Source organism: Aulostomus chinensis, chromosome 13 (genome assembly GCF_037954235.1).
Source record: "Aulostomus chinensis isolate RoL2024-O1b breed Wild chromosome 13, RoL_Achi_v1.0, whole genome shotgun sequence".
Classification (NCBI taxonomy): domain Eukaryota; kingdom Metazoa; phylum Chordata; class Actinopteri; order Syngnathiformes; family Aulostomidae; genus Aulostomus; species Aulostomus chinensis.
In genome coordinates, this window is record NC_141332.1 from 9,378,747 (window position 1) to 9,394,904 (window position 16,158).

General features: G+C 42.4%; 1 protein-coding gene across 8 annotated transcripts in view; it reads right to left on the reverse strand.

The window, feature by feature from the left end:
* tenm2a (teneurin transmembrane protein 2a) overlaps positions 1 to 16,158 on the reverse strand; it is a 227,807-nt gene that overhangs the window by 96,370 nt on the left and 115,279 nt on the right. For 2 of the 8 annotated variants that reach the window (XM_086223075.1, XM_086223074.1), the window contains exon 1: positions 8,413 to 9,063. The exons of the other annotated variants lie outside the window; for them this stretch is intronic. In XM_086223075.1, the coding sequence (XP_086079201.1) occupies positions 8,413 to 8,464 (52 nt within the window). In that variant the 5' untranslated portion in view covers positions 8,465 to 9,063. Of the gene's footprint in view, positions 1 to 8,412; positions 9,064 to 16,158 lie in introns of those variants that run through there. 8 annotated transcript variants of the gene reach the window in all.

The following is a 16,158-nucleotide window of genomic DNA, read 5'->3' on the forward strand; positions in this document are numbered from 1 at the left end:
CCCTTCCCTCATCCCCTCGCAGACTAGTTAGGCTGTAAAATCCCACGTCTGGTCTATGAATCATTAAACATCTTTGCCTCGTGATGCAATGCTGACTTGCTCAGAAACTACCAGATTATCTGGGGCTGCCTTGTGCGATGTTCTTACACTATAAGATAAGTTAAATACTACAAAAAAAATCAGAGGAGTTGAAGTTTGAATTTCTGTAGATATATTAATATATTAATTATTTTTTAATAAAGGCTTTAGTTTGGAACATTCTTATCTTTGAGTTTTTCAATTTCTTTTTAAACATAACCCCTCTTTTAAACTGCAATCGAAACAAATATGAGTTCTCCTCACTTTCCAATATTGGCATCTGCTATTGGCCCGTAATTGCTCAGATAGCTGTACTGGATTTGGGGTGACATTACTAATTCTAATGTATTAAAAGGAAAGGCTGCTTGATCTTTTATTTTTATGACAATATCTATTCAAAACATTTATTTATATATATTTTTAGGCAACATTTTTTTTAAATTTATTTATTTTTACCAGTTTTAGGAAGGCAATGTTTAAGTCCAGGCTCTCTGAACCCAGTGAGCCATTCAATTTATCAATTAAACGTTGGATTTCATACCCCAAACCCTGTAACTATGTATCAGTGTCAAGATTAAAAATATCAGATCTGTGCATCTATATTTTTTCCATCACTTTTTCCTCTCTGTCTTTCCATCTATCCATCTCTTCCTTGCCCATCCGTCCATCCTGCCTTCCCATCTCCTCCTCTAGTGAAGAAGTGGGAAGTCTACCTGCTGGATAATCCTGCATTACACCCTTAATCCCCTCACTGTGTTCACACACATACAAACACTAAACAATGCAGCTGCTGTCTGGATTGCACGCACCTGTTTGTACGGTGCATTCTTTATACATAAACAGCAGAGTGCGTTATCAAGTGAAAGGGTTTTTTTGTGTTATAAATGGCTAAAGAAGCTGAGTTTCCCTTCCTGTGACACTCTCAGATGAGATGAGCACAGCCTTGACACATGGGGAGCTGTAAAGAAATTGCACAGAACAAATAAACTGGAGTACTCCAGCAAAACAACTTTGGAGTGCCTATGTATGTATCTGTTTTTTTGTAAGCGAAGGCAAAGAGGTGTGATGGAGTGATAAAAATCAGCAGGCGAGAGCTGGGTAGAGAGAGGAGTGGAGAAAAGATCTCTGAGCACTGGTTCTCATTAAGAAGTGGCTCCAGGGTCCAGTCACTTGGCATTGATTTGTTTAAAATCCAAAGCTCTGCCATCGACAAGTTCAAGTCTCCATCAAAGCCAACAAGTGCACAGAAGACCTTCACAACCAGCGAATCCCTTATATTTATTTTTTTCTGGCAGATGACAGCTTAGTGTTAATGTTGGTCAGTTATCTTCAGCAATGCTTATGAAAATCATTCCCCTTTTCTACAGGGAAAAACTGTATTTTCTCAAATGTGCCCACACAACACTTCTCAAACACTTTAAAAAGTGCGACTTATTTCACTAGCCCTATTCCAATGTGCTTGTGTGTAATCTGTGTGTGTGTGTGCTTCCAGCTGAATAGCCTATGAATAGAGGCTATAGTCAATCAATAGCAATCTACGGCCAGCCTTCACAATGCTAATGGAACTGTGTGGGAGCTGGCATTTGGCCAGTACCATCACCATAGCATCACTCTAAAGGCACAGAACAGCACACGCACACACACACACACACGCACGCACGCACGCGCACGCACGCACGCACGTACGCACGCACGCACACACACACACACACACACACACACACACACACTCTTCACAATATGTTATAGACAACCGAGAGGCAAGAGTCATAGTGTGTGTCAATAGGAGAGACAAAGGGAAAGAAGACAAACACACACATGCAGAGAGATGAATGTGCTGTGTGACATTGTTTAGGTGATCAGGGATGATCGATGGAATCATTTCAGTGCCCCTTTTGCCCTGCTGCATGGACCATCTCCCCTCATCTCCCCCTCAAGTGTTGGTCATTTGTAACACAGAGACATGCTCAAACACACACATGCAAGTTGTCATCATTGTTAAAGCAAGGTCACAGTGTCCTGCTGCTCCGAACACTCCCGTTTAGCGCAGCAGCTACTGAAGGAACCTCTAGAGCTCAGGTCTCAAGTTTCAGAATCAGGTGCTGATATACAGGCCGATGGGTGTTGGAAATGTAAGATAAATATGCGTGGACTTGCACCTCCAGCTCATTATCCTGATTAAGATGTGTGTCATCAAAACATTGATTTTTCCACTTAAATAAATAAAGTCCGAATTTTTGGCTTGGGGACTTTGTTTTATCATAATTTTTTTTTTGTTTTTTTGCCATTCCCCTTTGAGTGGATGTGCATGCTGTAATTTTGCCCCTTACCAAAACTGGAGTTGTCCTCCCATGGTAGCCTGAAATTTAACTACCCTCGTGGGTGGAGCATGTTTAAAGGAAGTTGCAGGGGTGATTACAATTTCAATGAGGCCGTTTGTGATGCGTTACGGGGCATCAAATCTAAATGGCTCGTTGACTCACAAGAGAACAGAGCAAGGCAGCCCACATCATGAGTGACTGTGGTTTTGCATTTCATTGTTATGGTGTCAGTAGACACATTGGAGATCCAAATATTTATGCATGAAAAAGTGAGGTTGTACATGCAGCCGTACTCAGTTTCAGTTAATAGTAAGTCGAGAGTGTATGATAACTTCTCCAACCTTTACAAGTCAGTTCAAACTATTCAAACTAAATCCCTCCTGAGCAGTAAACAGGCCTGTGAATACATGTCGGAGTGGAAAAAAATTAAAAAATCAATCATCTTCTTTCGGAAGTCAGTGCATTAATTGAGGGAAAACATTTTAGAGCATTGTGTCATCCACTCTACAAAATTGATCTGATCTATTGTTTTCGCAGGAGTCATTTCATCGTGCATCATCAAAGTAAACCAAGTCATTAAAAGAGTAATAAAACTCACTCTATGATGCACTATTGCCTGCTTCTAATGATTTAAAGGACACATGTAATTGATAATATTGCTCTCTCATCTGAATGATGATGATGACAGTGAGGGAACAACTCACTCTGCCCTAACAACAGAGGTGTGAACTCTATTTCCACTACTGCCTTGCAAAAACAACTCCCTTTGTGCGCCGTGTAACAATCCTATATTTGACCTATTTTCTTCCTGCAAACTACCTGACTGCCTTCAGTTGGAGAACAGTTCTGTAAAACTGCCGGATGCAACTCTCTAATGTCTAAGCCGTTGTCCTCACCCTGTCCCTTAAAATCGGTTTCACATCTGTGGCGACGTGACAGCCAGGGAGGGAGCCAGGATAGCTGGCGGGCTGGAGTGACTCACAGTCTGCCGCTGCTACTGCTGAAGGAAGACTCTCTTCCTTTTTTATGTTAATAACACAGACCTGAGGAGAATGTTCGGGAGAGACGCGGGAGCGAGAACAAAAGACGAGGTGAAGAGTTAAGGAAGCTGGAGTCAGTGCTTTGGGGAGAGGGATATTAAAGATGAAGGGGAGGTGGTGAGAGGGAAACAGAGATAGCACGGAACGTTATAAAGATGAAGGATGGGACGGAGAATGGTTAGTCGGGTTTGGAGTTTACAAACAACAACGTGATGAGTCAATGAGTCACTGCTGTCGCTGCAACCCCAGAAGGTATAATGAGGCTGCACAGATGAATGATGGCACCTCTAAGACAAAAACTCCTTTCCAGCAGAAATGCTGGGATCAATTTGTCACTTCGGCATGACTGTAATTGTGACACTTTCATCTGTCACATAGTTAGCTGTAGCTTAGATCCATCACGCTGAGTGTTAGCGTTGCATGGCTAACAAATGGTACAACACTACATCCTACACTTCTGCTGTGATTTAAGATATCATGGGTTTTTGCTCAGAAGAAAATTAAAAGGTGAATGAAGATGATGAATATCTGCCGTAAATAACTGCTTTTCTTTATTAATGTGCAGCGTAAAATAAGTGAGAGGATTCAGATGAACTGCAATGTCAGCTTTTGTTTTGCCATTTAAATGAAAGTGGCCGACAGTGGGAGGGTGGCGAGATAGTGTCAGGTGTGGATGGAGGGGCGGTAAGAGATATGAGAGGAGTGGGATGTGTTGGGGTATAGGTGACACACACATGGCAGCGGCACATGCAGATGGTACACATGGATGAGCAGCCAGGGTGGTGAAGCATAAAACCAGCCACCTCGCTGATCACACACACACACACACACACACACACACACACACGCACACACACACACACACACACACACACACACACACACACACACACTGAGAACACCAGCTCGCTTGCCAGGCCTTAACTCACCCAAATCACCACTGTGAAAATTAATATCTCCAAACGTCCATACAAAAATCAACCACACACACTCATTCAGACACACACAGACATGGGTGTGCGCGCGCACACACACACACACACACACACACACGCACACGCACGCACAAACAGACACACACACACAATTAGGAAGACAATGAATGCATTAAATTTTTACACAGGCAAACGCAACCATAGAATATGCGATTTAAAAATGTTTTAATACCAGCGGCGTGTACTAAGACGGTTTCCTTTTCCACTTCCTGTCTTTGAAAGTGACTCCAAGACAAAACACATGGACATATTCTCCCCCAAAAACATGCAACAGAGATTGGATAATGCAAAAATGTTGCTCATTTGCACATGGAGCTGTCACCGTGGTATATTATACACAAATGTACAGGCGCTGACGGCCATACACACAATAAAGCATGGTGCGTGGGGGAGGACACAGGGGGCTGAAAGCAATCTTCCAACTGACCTTGAGTAGGAGAGGACAAAATCTGTGATGAGGGGGAAAAATCCCAACACGCGGAAAAGGAGTGAAATACATAATCTATCCCCACTGGCGGAGGGAAACAAATACTTTCAATGTGATTGAGGCCTCACGCCCTCACACATCCGCACAAACACCAGTGAGAGCATTTTTGAGCCAGAAGGTTACAAAGAGAGGAGAAAGTAAGAAAGAGGATGGCGAAGCAGATTGGTGGAGGGAGAGAGAGAGAGAGAGATAGAGAGAGATAGAGAGAGCGAGAGAGAGAGAGTCAGTCAAGAGGCCAAAATAGGTGGAAACAAAGAGGGTGAGTGAGTGAAGCAGACAGAGACAGATGGACGAAGTAAAGAGAGAGAAGAGAGAGAGTGAGAGGACTGCTAGTGACCGGCCTTTGTAGATGACTGTCATTGCTCACTTTCGAGTCAGCTTCACTGAGGCAAAGTCTTAATGACTCACGGCCCAATACTCTGCATAATCAAGCTGTGCATGTGTGGGCTGCGTGTGTGTGTGTGTGTGTGTGTGTGTTCGAGCCACTAGTCTTGTAACAGAGAACTTTATTACCATCTGTTCCCACACATGCTTATTTGTTTAGCCGTGACACGCATGTCTTCTTCAATCGCTTTGCTATTTTTCCTCTCTCCCACTCTGTGCCTCTTCCAATCACCTCTCCTTTTGTGTCCTCTCCTCCCCTCTGCTTTGCTCGCCACGCCGAGGGGTTGTAGTCCAATAAATAGCATCCCACAAAAAAAGAAAATCTTTTTAACTACCTCAATTGTCATGGTGAAATGAAATCGTGGTCCGGCCTTTTTAATCAAAGTGTGTGTGTCAGCCTGTGTCAGTGTGTGTGTACAGTACCTGTAGAGGCCATTAGGTGGAGCTGGTGCATGACTAAGAGAGGCTGGATGGACAGCTCAGTGAAATGGAAGGGAAGACTCACTATCCTCTTGCTGTTATCACCAGTGTTTTTGGCAGAGTGTTTTTAAGGTGTCTAAAAGCATGTTTCATGGTGGACTGCCTGCTTCTGTGTGTGTGTGTGTGTGTGTGTGTGTGTGTGTGTGTGTGTGTGTGTGTGTGTGTGTGTGTAAATATAACATATAACAAGCATCATCTCAGAAAGATAAAGGGGCTTGATTATTCCACTTATCATGAGCAACAACAAAAAACAATTTCAATTTTATTTGCTTGTAATAAGTAAAATAATTTGCATAAGCAGTGAGCTGAATTTAATTCTTGAGAAAAAATGGCAAGAAAAACAAGCACCTTCATCTCAATGCTCTTTTTAAGCAATATTGTCATATATTAATCGTGATTTTTTATTTGGTTTTGATGATAAATTTCACCGATATACTCGCAGTGACTGTGTAACAGATATGTTCTGAAGCAAACATTAAAGGAAAAGAATTAAACAGTAATAGTTAGGGATGGGAATATGTTAATTGATTGCAGATAATAAATCAGTAATGTTACACCTGAATTTCCTGCGATGACAAGTCAAAAAGACTGCTGGGAAGAGGTTCATAACCTAACAAGTATTGCATATGCAGATTTGAGACTCAACCTAAATTAAAAGAACAAATCACATCACACTCTGCTCCGTGACAACCCTTTTTAATTTTTGACTTTGTTTGGGTGAATGTTCATCACATCAGCTGTGCTCGCTTCAACAATGTTGCTGACCACACCAAGACAACACCAGATCTTGTTGGCACTTCTGAGGAAAAGGGCTTGCAGCCCCGAGGAAGGGCAGGTGTCCACAGATGGAGCTCTGTCCTTGTCCCTCTCGTCCTACGCCACAGATGGATCCGATCACACCTATTTCTCTCTCACATGCCCTACTGCTGCATAATCAGCATGAGTGTGTCAACGTGTCGCATTTGTTTATTATAACATCAGAGGGTGTCTTCTGAATCATATCTATCTTTCTATCTATCTATCTATCTATCTATCTATCTATCTATCTATCTATCTATCTATCTATCTATCTATCTATCTATCTATCTATCTATCTATCTATCTATCTATCTATCTAGATCTATGAGGTGATCTGTGGTGGATCTGTCTGTCATACGGTAGGGGGTCCTGCTAGCCAATAGGACCACCCACTGTGAATAAAGCAGGAAGTGAACCAGCGTTCTGTCATCTGTCTTCATAAAGCCACCAGTCAGGACCCTCCTAATTAGTCACCATAGAAACCGTTGTTAATTTCGTGGTCTGTCATGCCAATCATGTGGCAGCAATCAGAAAAACACTACACCGCTGTGTCGGTCTGTGTAACAGATGTGTGTGTTGTTGTTGATGAGTGGGTGGTTCAAGTGTGTGTGTGTGTGCGTGTGCATGTCTGTGCGTGTGTGTGTGACATTCCTGAGACAATGTTGCCTTTATCTTTTTCAAGAAAAAAAATATTGTTCCTGTCTGGCTTGTAAACTCATAATGTGTGTTCAGATGGGAAACAGATGTGTCAGAGTTCCTGAGTGTGTGTGTGTATGTGTATGTGCATGTGTGTGCACACACACACACACACACACACGCACACACATTGTGAAAGTCAGGGAGAACTATTTGCTTAGCTTGACGAGTGCTAGCAATCCCCTAACGCCTGCTAAGCAATCAAACATGTTTTATATCACACACACACACACACACACACACACACACACACACACACACACACACACACACACACACACACACACGCACACACACACACATATATGCATACTTGCATACAGTGTACACACATTTTCTGGAGGGTCAATTTCTTCTCGGGAACAATATCAAATATAACTGTTCATACCCAAAGAGTTCAGAACAAAACTCTCTGATTTTCAAATGAAATTCACATCACATCTAAATATTCAATCCATTAATCAGCACTGAATTAAAAAGGCAAATACTTCGAAAGAATCTTGTAATACTGAGGAACTCACACATTAATAAATTATGGGTTGAAGTGAAAGGGGGCAATCTCATATCCTGTGAATTTCAAACCATCAGCTACCTGTCAATCACTACAATTACAATCAACGTCAACTGGAATGTGCTCACAAGCTAGGGTGCACATGCATACATGCAAATTTGTATCTAAGTGAAAACATATATGCACACACACCCACACCCACACCCACACATACACACACATGCTCGCAAAAGGCGCTTGCTGGCATTCACAGATGCCAATCATAACTTCAAGCGCACATCAAAGCAGACTTCTATTCTGATTTATGCTGTTTGATCACCACCATTGAACATACACACATTATCTCACACATACACACACACACACACGCACACAACCACAGACACACTCAGATATAAAATCTACATTTCAACAATGTATTAAAATATCTTCTTTTAAAATTGGAAATATGAATAATAATTCCAACTCAGGTGTTCATTTCTTAATGACTGGGCATCCAAACACAGTGGCGGATGAAAAGGCAGCTACCAGTGAAGTTCTATTGTTCTTTACATTCATGTCTGGAGAGAAAACTGCACAAAGCCATCTGACTGATGTAGTGACAAGTATCTAGGGGTCTTACCTGTCTCATGGGAGAGGGTCTTGGCTCTTCCTGTGTTGCCTGAGTGATGCATCGCTCCGTACTTTTGTCTCTTTCTGATTAACCCCCTACCCTTTTCTCCTCTCCTCCACACTCCGCTCCCCTCTGCTTCCTTAAGATACCTTTTTTCTATGTTCTCAATGTTTCTTCTCTCTGTCAAAGTTCCTCCTGTTTCCTTAGCTCTTCTTCACTTTTCCTTTCTTCTCTCCTCCTCTCTTGTCTGTTTTGCAGAGAGCTTTCAGAAGCACAATCAGCTAGAGCCGAGTCCCGCAGGAGAGAGAAAGATATAGAGCAGGAGCACACATACGCTCAGGCAGAGTGGACCGACACACTTGCACACGTGTGCTGCAGAGGCGAAGACATCACAGAGAAAAAGATGAGCGCGGTGATCTGTGTTGCTACCCCCTCTTCTCCTGGAGACTGCAGGTCTTTTTGTCTCCCTTCTATTTGTCGTCCTCCGTCCTGTTTTGTGCTCGGTCCGACACGGATCAAGGCCAGGTTGGGGATAAGGAGATGGATGGATGAGGAGACACTGAGAGTGAAAAAGAGAGCTTTCAGCCTGTGGCAGGCACAGCAGACGAGAAGGAGAGATGTGGCTGCAGCTCCATCCTCCATCTGGCCACAGCCGAGACTGAGAGCAGACTCAACATACACGCTCGCTCCCCCCCCCCTCTCTTGATCTCTCCCCCTCTCTTTCTCTCCCACTAGCACCGATCCGCCGAGATGGAGGGGGAGGAAGGATGACGGCAGGAGCTAACGAATGAGCCAGTGGAACAGAGGAAGGAGTAGGGGTGAGACACCGAACGAGTGAAAGTGTGTAGTGGTTGAAAGAAAAGAGGAGGAGGTGGCAATGAGGGCGGGAGAACACGATGGACCCTACAAGCACATGCATGAGAGTGAAAGAGTGACAGAATGTGACACAGCATGGAAATCAAAGGGGAATGAGGGAAGGAAGAGACAGGCGGATGGGTGGCAATGGGGGGAGAGGAGCCGTAGAGATGACAGATCAGGTTGAGGGTAAAGGGAAATAAAAACAAGGCGATTGAGCAGAGACGTGAAGGAGGGAGGGAGGAAGGGCAGAGGACGGTGCAGAGATGAAACCAGTAATATGTCAGATTTCACATCTACGGAGTCCAAAAACAGAAAAATAACACAATGTCAAACAATGCAGGATGATTCCAGACAAGGAAACAATAATTTTAACTATTGCCAGTGCAACCACATGCCAGATATATGATGAATAATTTCCCCCCACATTTCCTATTCAAAATCCTGCCAGGTGGCAGGTTAGCAGGTAAGTGAAGGTCCTCACAGTGCCCAGCAGAGGGCAGACAACTTGTCATTTATGAGTAGCAGGCTGAGCTGATCTAACGCTCATCATCATATTACACGTAATATTAGCTTACATAACAGAACAGTATGCATCCTGACTCATCACTTATGAGATATTTGGACATCAGTGCATCGCTGAAGATATAGAGGTAACCTTGAATGTGTGTGTGTGTGTGTGGGGGGGGTGTTCCTCTTTTGTTACATATCAATAAAAAAACAATGTGGAAACCAAGAAAGAAGAGTAATGACACAGGAATGTAAGTAGACAGTGATCCAAGAGGGAGAGAGAACAATACATAAACAGTTCGGTCTGGAAACACTGTTCTAAAATAAAGAAGGATACAGCTAACACAAAGCAGCTGTGTGTGCGTGTGTGTGTGTGTGTGTGTGTGTGTGTGTGTGTGTGTGTGTGTGTGTGTGCGCGCGCGCGTTTGAGTGTGCGGACATTGTGGTAAAGAGGGAGGAGCGGAGAGGTTGGGAAATGCTAACCTCTGTGCCACTACTCCAGAGGACTGTTGTCAGCCTCATTTTCAAGCTCTTCATGTGACATTCTCAAACGCCATCTATCCTCTGCCACAGATGCACTGAAACACCCCCTCCACCGCCCTTTTGGGGGGGGGGGTGGAGGGGGTGCACATTCCTGGTTGGTATGTGTGTGCACGTACGCACATGCTCACACATACATATGCAGAGATCAAGAGAGGGGCGCACACGTGCAGTTATGTTCTCCTGATATACAATGAATCATACGCAGGTGTTCAGAGTCGATTTACAGCAGGGGTGGGGCCGGGGGGGGGGATCTATGACTTCATCATATTAAAGTGCAGCGCAGTAGGAGATGCAGGATTTCTAGATGAGGTTTGTGCCAATTTGTCATGATAAAAAAGCTCATCTGAGACAGAAACAAATTGCTTTCTTGACAACACGTTGTAATACTCTATCATGCACACATAGTCACCCGCACATGCCCCCATGCACGCTCCCATGTACATACACATACATGCCCCCATGTACATACACATACATTCCAAATGATAAATGTTCCTACACAGGTTATTTGTCAATGGCATTCAGCATCATTATACCTGCTGTACAGGTATCTGTGTGTATATCTATATCTATATCTATATCATCTATCTATCTATCTATCTATCTATCTATCTATCTATCTATCTATCATCTATCTATCTATCTATCTATCTATCTATCTATCTATCTATCTATCTATATCTATATCTATATATCTATATATCTATATATATATATATATATATATGGGATCCACATGTGGGCTGCACTTGAGCTCCCTTTTAGTTTGATTCACTAGAGAGTTCATTCAACCAATGCACTTCAACACAAAGGATATTTGAGGGAAGAATGTATGGAAAAGCAGAGGAATGTGTAGGAATGTACATAAAGGAACAAAAGCAAGAGCAGGAAGAAAGGTCACATACGCAGAGGTGAAGAAGGGATTGTGTGACTATGAGATGAAGCACCACTGTGTGTCAGGTTAACTATTGCTTTTCATCTTGTTTTCATATTCTTGGTTAAACATAAACTGGAAGATGACAGTCTGAATAGCAAGCAGTCCATTTATTTACATCTTTACCATATTCACAGAGTCTTGTCAGCCCTCAAACGCTTTCATTTTTTATTTGTCACTCATGTTCTAATCTCTTATTTCCTCTCCTACCTGCCTCCTGAACTGAAACACAGAGCGAGTGCAGGTGAATTGGAGAGAGGGAGAGAGCTAAGGGAGGGAGAGGAAAAGATGGAGAGGGAAGGTGTGCTATAAGGTGCCCCCATGGGCTGAACATGGTCATTTGTCATGAGGCTGAAAGCTTAAGAAAAGACTAGTTAACCTTTACAGCTGATCCCCGTGAGACACAGGAATAAACACAGTCAAGCAAAAACCTCCTGCAGTACATACACCTGCACTAGCACACGTAGGCACACACACACACACACACACACACACACACACACACACACACACACACACACACACACACACATACACAAACACACGTATACGGCAAGATGACTCCAGAATCTAGAATCAATTGTGGTTCCAGAAGAAGAGAAAAGGAGGTTACCATTTTTCATCACTCCCCCTCCCTGACTCTTCTCCCTTAGTGAAAAGTCTCCCTGGTCCTTTTCCTTCCTCCGTCATCCCCCCATCCTTGTCATCCCCACATCCTGCCAGAGTAATTAATCACCTTGCGTGCTAATGAGCTATTAACTAATAACAGATTGACATGCCTCTGCCTGTGTGTGCACATCTTGGGTTTATGTCTATGCAGGCATGTGCGTGTGTCACCAGGGCTGCCCTCAGTACACTAATGTGATTAATAAGGTTAAGCTCTTATTAGAGAGGCAGTGCAAAGTTCAGACAAAAATCACAAGTTCCTTTCATCCTGACTTTTGTTTGCGAAGTCTGAAACTGGGGCACTGTAGTAAAGAATAGCCTCAGATGCTTCATCTCCATCACCATATATTCTCATATCCACGACCTGACTTTAAATAATAATCACATCTCAGTGAAAAAGAGGAAAATATCGGCATAATGTGCAGGAATGAGAACCAGCTCTCATCAAAAGCCTACAAGCCTTTTGTGTTGCTTTTATGTCAACATTCACTTGTTTGTTGACATTTTCACACTTTTTTTTCGTTCCGATATGTGTATTTTTACTGCTCCAACAAAGCTGTTCCTCTTCTGGGGTAACTCAATCATTCAGGCAATCAACGAACGAAAAAAATTACATTTGAAAAGATATTACATGACATTACCAGCACAATATATGAAGAACAGTTAGGATAAATTTAACTTGCCAAATAGTTTGGATTTCTTTAATTATATCCTTGATTAACCCAGACACAAGTGTGGTTTGTTGATGGAATGATGGAACTAAAAGGCCACCTCTGAGTGCATGAGTTGGCCTCTGTGACGGATGTGACGTCAGCATCATTGTTTATATTCTTAATGCTGATTGTTAGATCTATAATGGTTACAAATGTACTTTGTAGGTAGAATAAACATCCAGAAATTAAATGAATTTGTTGATTGTCTTATTAATCAAAAGATAAAGTATTAAAAATATTTGTTTTTTTTTCCTCGGAGTGAGCGATAACTTCCGGATTTTCTCACAGAAGAACTAGGGGGGGGGGGCGACTTCCACGGAAGCAAATGTTTGTAATTCCTGGGGCACTTAAATCCATTTCATATTATTTTTATTGAACAGAGAATATTATGGAAATAAAATGTATATTTCTCGCCAGAAATGTCCTTAAAATGCTTGAAAAAAAATCAAACTTATCTTGAAATGACGCTCGTCCGTAATGGCGTCCTTAGCAACCAACATAGCAACAGCAGAAACGTGACACTATAACGACTCTCTTCCGAGAGGTGAAAGATTCAATAATAACAATAATAACGAATAATAATATAATAATAATATATATTAATATAATATATATAATATAATATAATATAATATAATATAATATAATATAATATAATATAATATAATATAATATAATAATAACGAACAAACCAAAGATTACATACAAGAACTGAGCGAAGATTATGAAATTAAAATGCATATTTTTCGCTGGAAATGTCATCAGAATGCTTTATTAAATCAAAACTTTCTTGGAATAAGGCACTTTCCTCCGAAGATGACAGCAGCGGCCGCCATGTTTTTTGTTTGGAGAGGCCCGCATGAAAGAGTCACATGACCTACCAGCGCTCCAATAGAAAAGAATAGCGGAAAAAAAACGTACCCATTTCACAATTTTTAGGCCTTAGTAGAACTGATACGTTGTGCACTGTGGACAAACGTAGCCTTTTCACGTTTTGACATGAGACTGGGTTGAATCAATTGATGCCTGACCTCAACCTCAAGCTAACTGCAATTTACACCTTCACTCTAACTTTGTCTAACTTTGACCAGGTGTTCATAAATTAAGTTCTGCCGCATTAGAACCGGCCTTTGCTCCCCATGAGGACTAGGGGTTCGTGTTTATATCAGAAAAGGTCTCCAAAAGATTACAAAAAACAAGTATACACACACGCACACACACACTCACTGGCCTCCCCTCACCTTCGAGACAGATTTCAGCACCACGGACAGCTCCACAAAGGCGCCGCTCTATGAAGAAATTTAAAGTGTCTTTAGAACAATGCCCTTGTTGTGTTGCACTGCGTGGCACTCTCCTTTGTAATAACACCCACATCCTAATAGCCTGTGCAAAAGAGCACCGCTGCTCGAGACAGGTAGCTTCAGTGGAAGACGTCCGAACCTGGAGTCTGTTGTATCACATAAATTCCACTATTAAGCCTCTGCTTTCTGATTCCAAGAGAAAAGTAGTTACAGAAAGATCATTTGATACTCAGGAGAACCCTTGCACTACATAATAGGCAGTCTAACCCAGGAGCATGTGTAGTATGGAGTACACATGTGCAGTCAGGAATACAGTAGTGTAGTTGTTCCTGTGTATCTCTGACCTAACACTGTGTCCCTCTGGAGGAGTTTTGGCGCATACTGGGACTCATTTGCATTCTCTCATTTTTTTCTGTGGCTTTCGAAGTGAACAGCTGCTTAATGGTCATAGCTCTTCAGAGACAGGACTTTGGGAAGCACGGAGGGGGTTTAGCCAGGGTCTCAGAGCTGCCAAACACTCTCTCTTTCTCTCTCTCTCTCTCTCACTCTCTCTCTCTCTCTCTCTCTCACACACACACACACACACACACACACACACACACACAGGCTGGGTAAGGCACCAGGTACAGTCTGGTTCAGTGATGGTTCTGGAAGCAGAATGTGACCATTAAGCAGATGTTTTCTTTCCCAAAAGTGACTACAGGGGATTTTCACATTGTTGAATTTAACTACAATGGAAAACAAATCTTACCACACATGCGTAACAGTGAAATTAGAGAGAGGAATCATTTGCTCTGTATGCCAAAATAAGACGTGATACAAAATGTGTCGATACACAGTATGTTGAAAACATGCTGGTATAGCTACATAGCTACATGTTCCAAGCAGCTGATTGTGGGAATAATTCTGTGCACTGCTGATATCATTGGAATCTTTGAATTTTGAGAGAAAACAGAGATGGATGGATGGATAGAAGAAGCACTGGAGGATGAGTGTAAAGCCTGATTTAAAAAGCAAAAAAGGGGATTGAATTTAGATTTTTTTTTGGGTGGGTGGGGGTGCGGGGTTGTAGGGAGGCTGAGTGCTTTCTCTAATTTCTGTGGAGCTCATAAATTCAAATATGCTTTTTAAACACAGCACCACACACACGACCAAGCATGGATACAACAAATGGCTTTCATCGCCACGCTCATTTGACTGTTTGACTTGAGCGAGCAGCGCAGACACACACAGATGGGTTGTGTTTTATCAGATGCCAAAAGAAGGGATTTGGTGAAATAAAAGTGGGTGAGAGAAGGTTATTGCCTTGGAGTGTGGAGTGTAGAGAGATGTTCTGGTTCTGCTGTGTTTTTCACAGCAGGGATGCTCAAGCATTGACCTTTACATCATCTACCAACACCTACATTCACATTCAAGTATATATGTCTGCCATAAAGAAGGAAAAAATCTGGTTTACAGTAAATCACATAAGGCCCTTTTTATTCAGTGATTGATGATCGAGTGATGTGCTTGAATGAATCACAGCACTGCAGTGCCACATCAAAAACCAGGACCATGACCAATGCAAGGACCAGGCCTGTGAGGCATGCAGACACATTGATAGCTGTAGTCCCATTGGGACCAAAACCTCACAGAGCAGGTTTCTACCTCGAGGCCAACTGACATGGACCCCTTACCCACCTATATTGCCTCTTATAATAATTGGTTGCACATAACAGCACTCCTCCTTTTAATTTTGATTTTGTTTCAAAGTACTTTACCCTCATCAGGGCTGATGGTGACCGTCCACGCTGGATCCAACTGTGAGCAGTTTTTTTTTTTTTTCACTCAAAAAGACCAACATTTTACCATCTGGTTCTGGCTCCAAATTGCTCCTGTGAAAACACACAACACAGTTTAAATCCTGCCTCTTTTTATTGGGATAGGTCAGCAAGCTGGTGTCACAACTTCTGGAATATGGTTGTTGGGGTTTTAAGTGCTTTAAACTCCTGAGCAACAAGGCGAGGAGGAATGTGACACTGACATGGTATTCTCTCGAGGACTGCCAGGTCTATTACACACCTGATCGTGAGCTGGTGTGACATTACGGAAACGTCATTCAGTTCATACTGAAAAAGCTGACGGAAAAAAACAAATAGGTTTGAAGATCGTTCCCTCAAAATTATTGGTCTTCAAGAGGCAAAGATCTTTTTAGATAACAGAAAGTGTACAAAGTGAACTGAGGGGTACACAA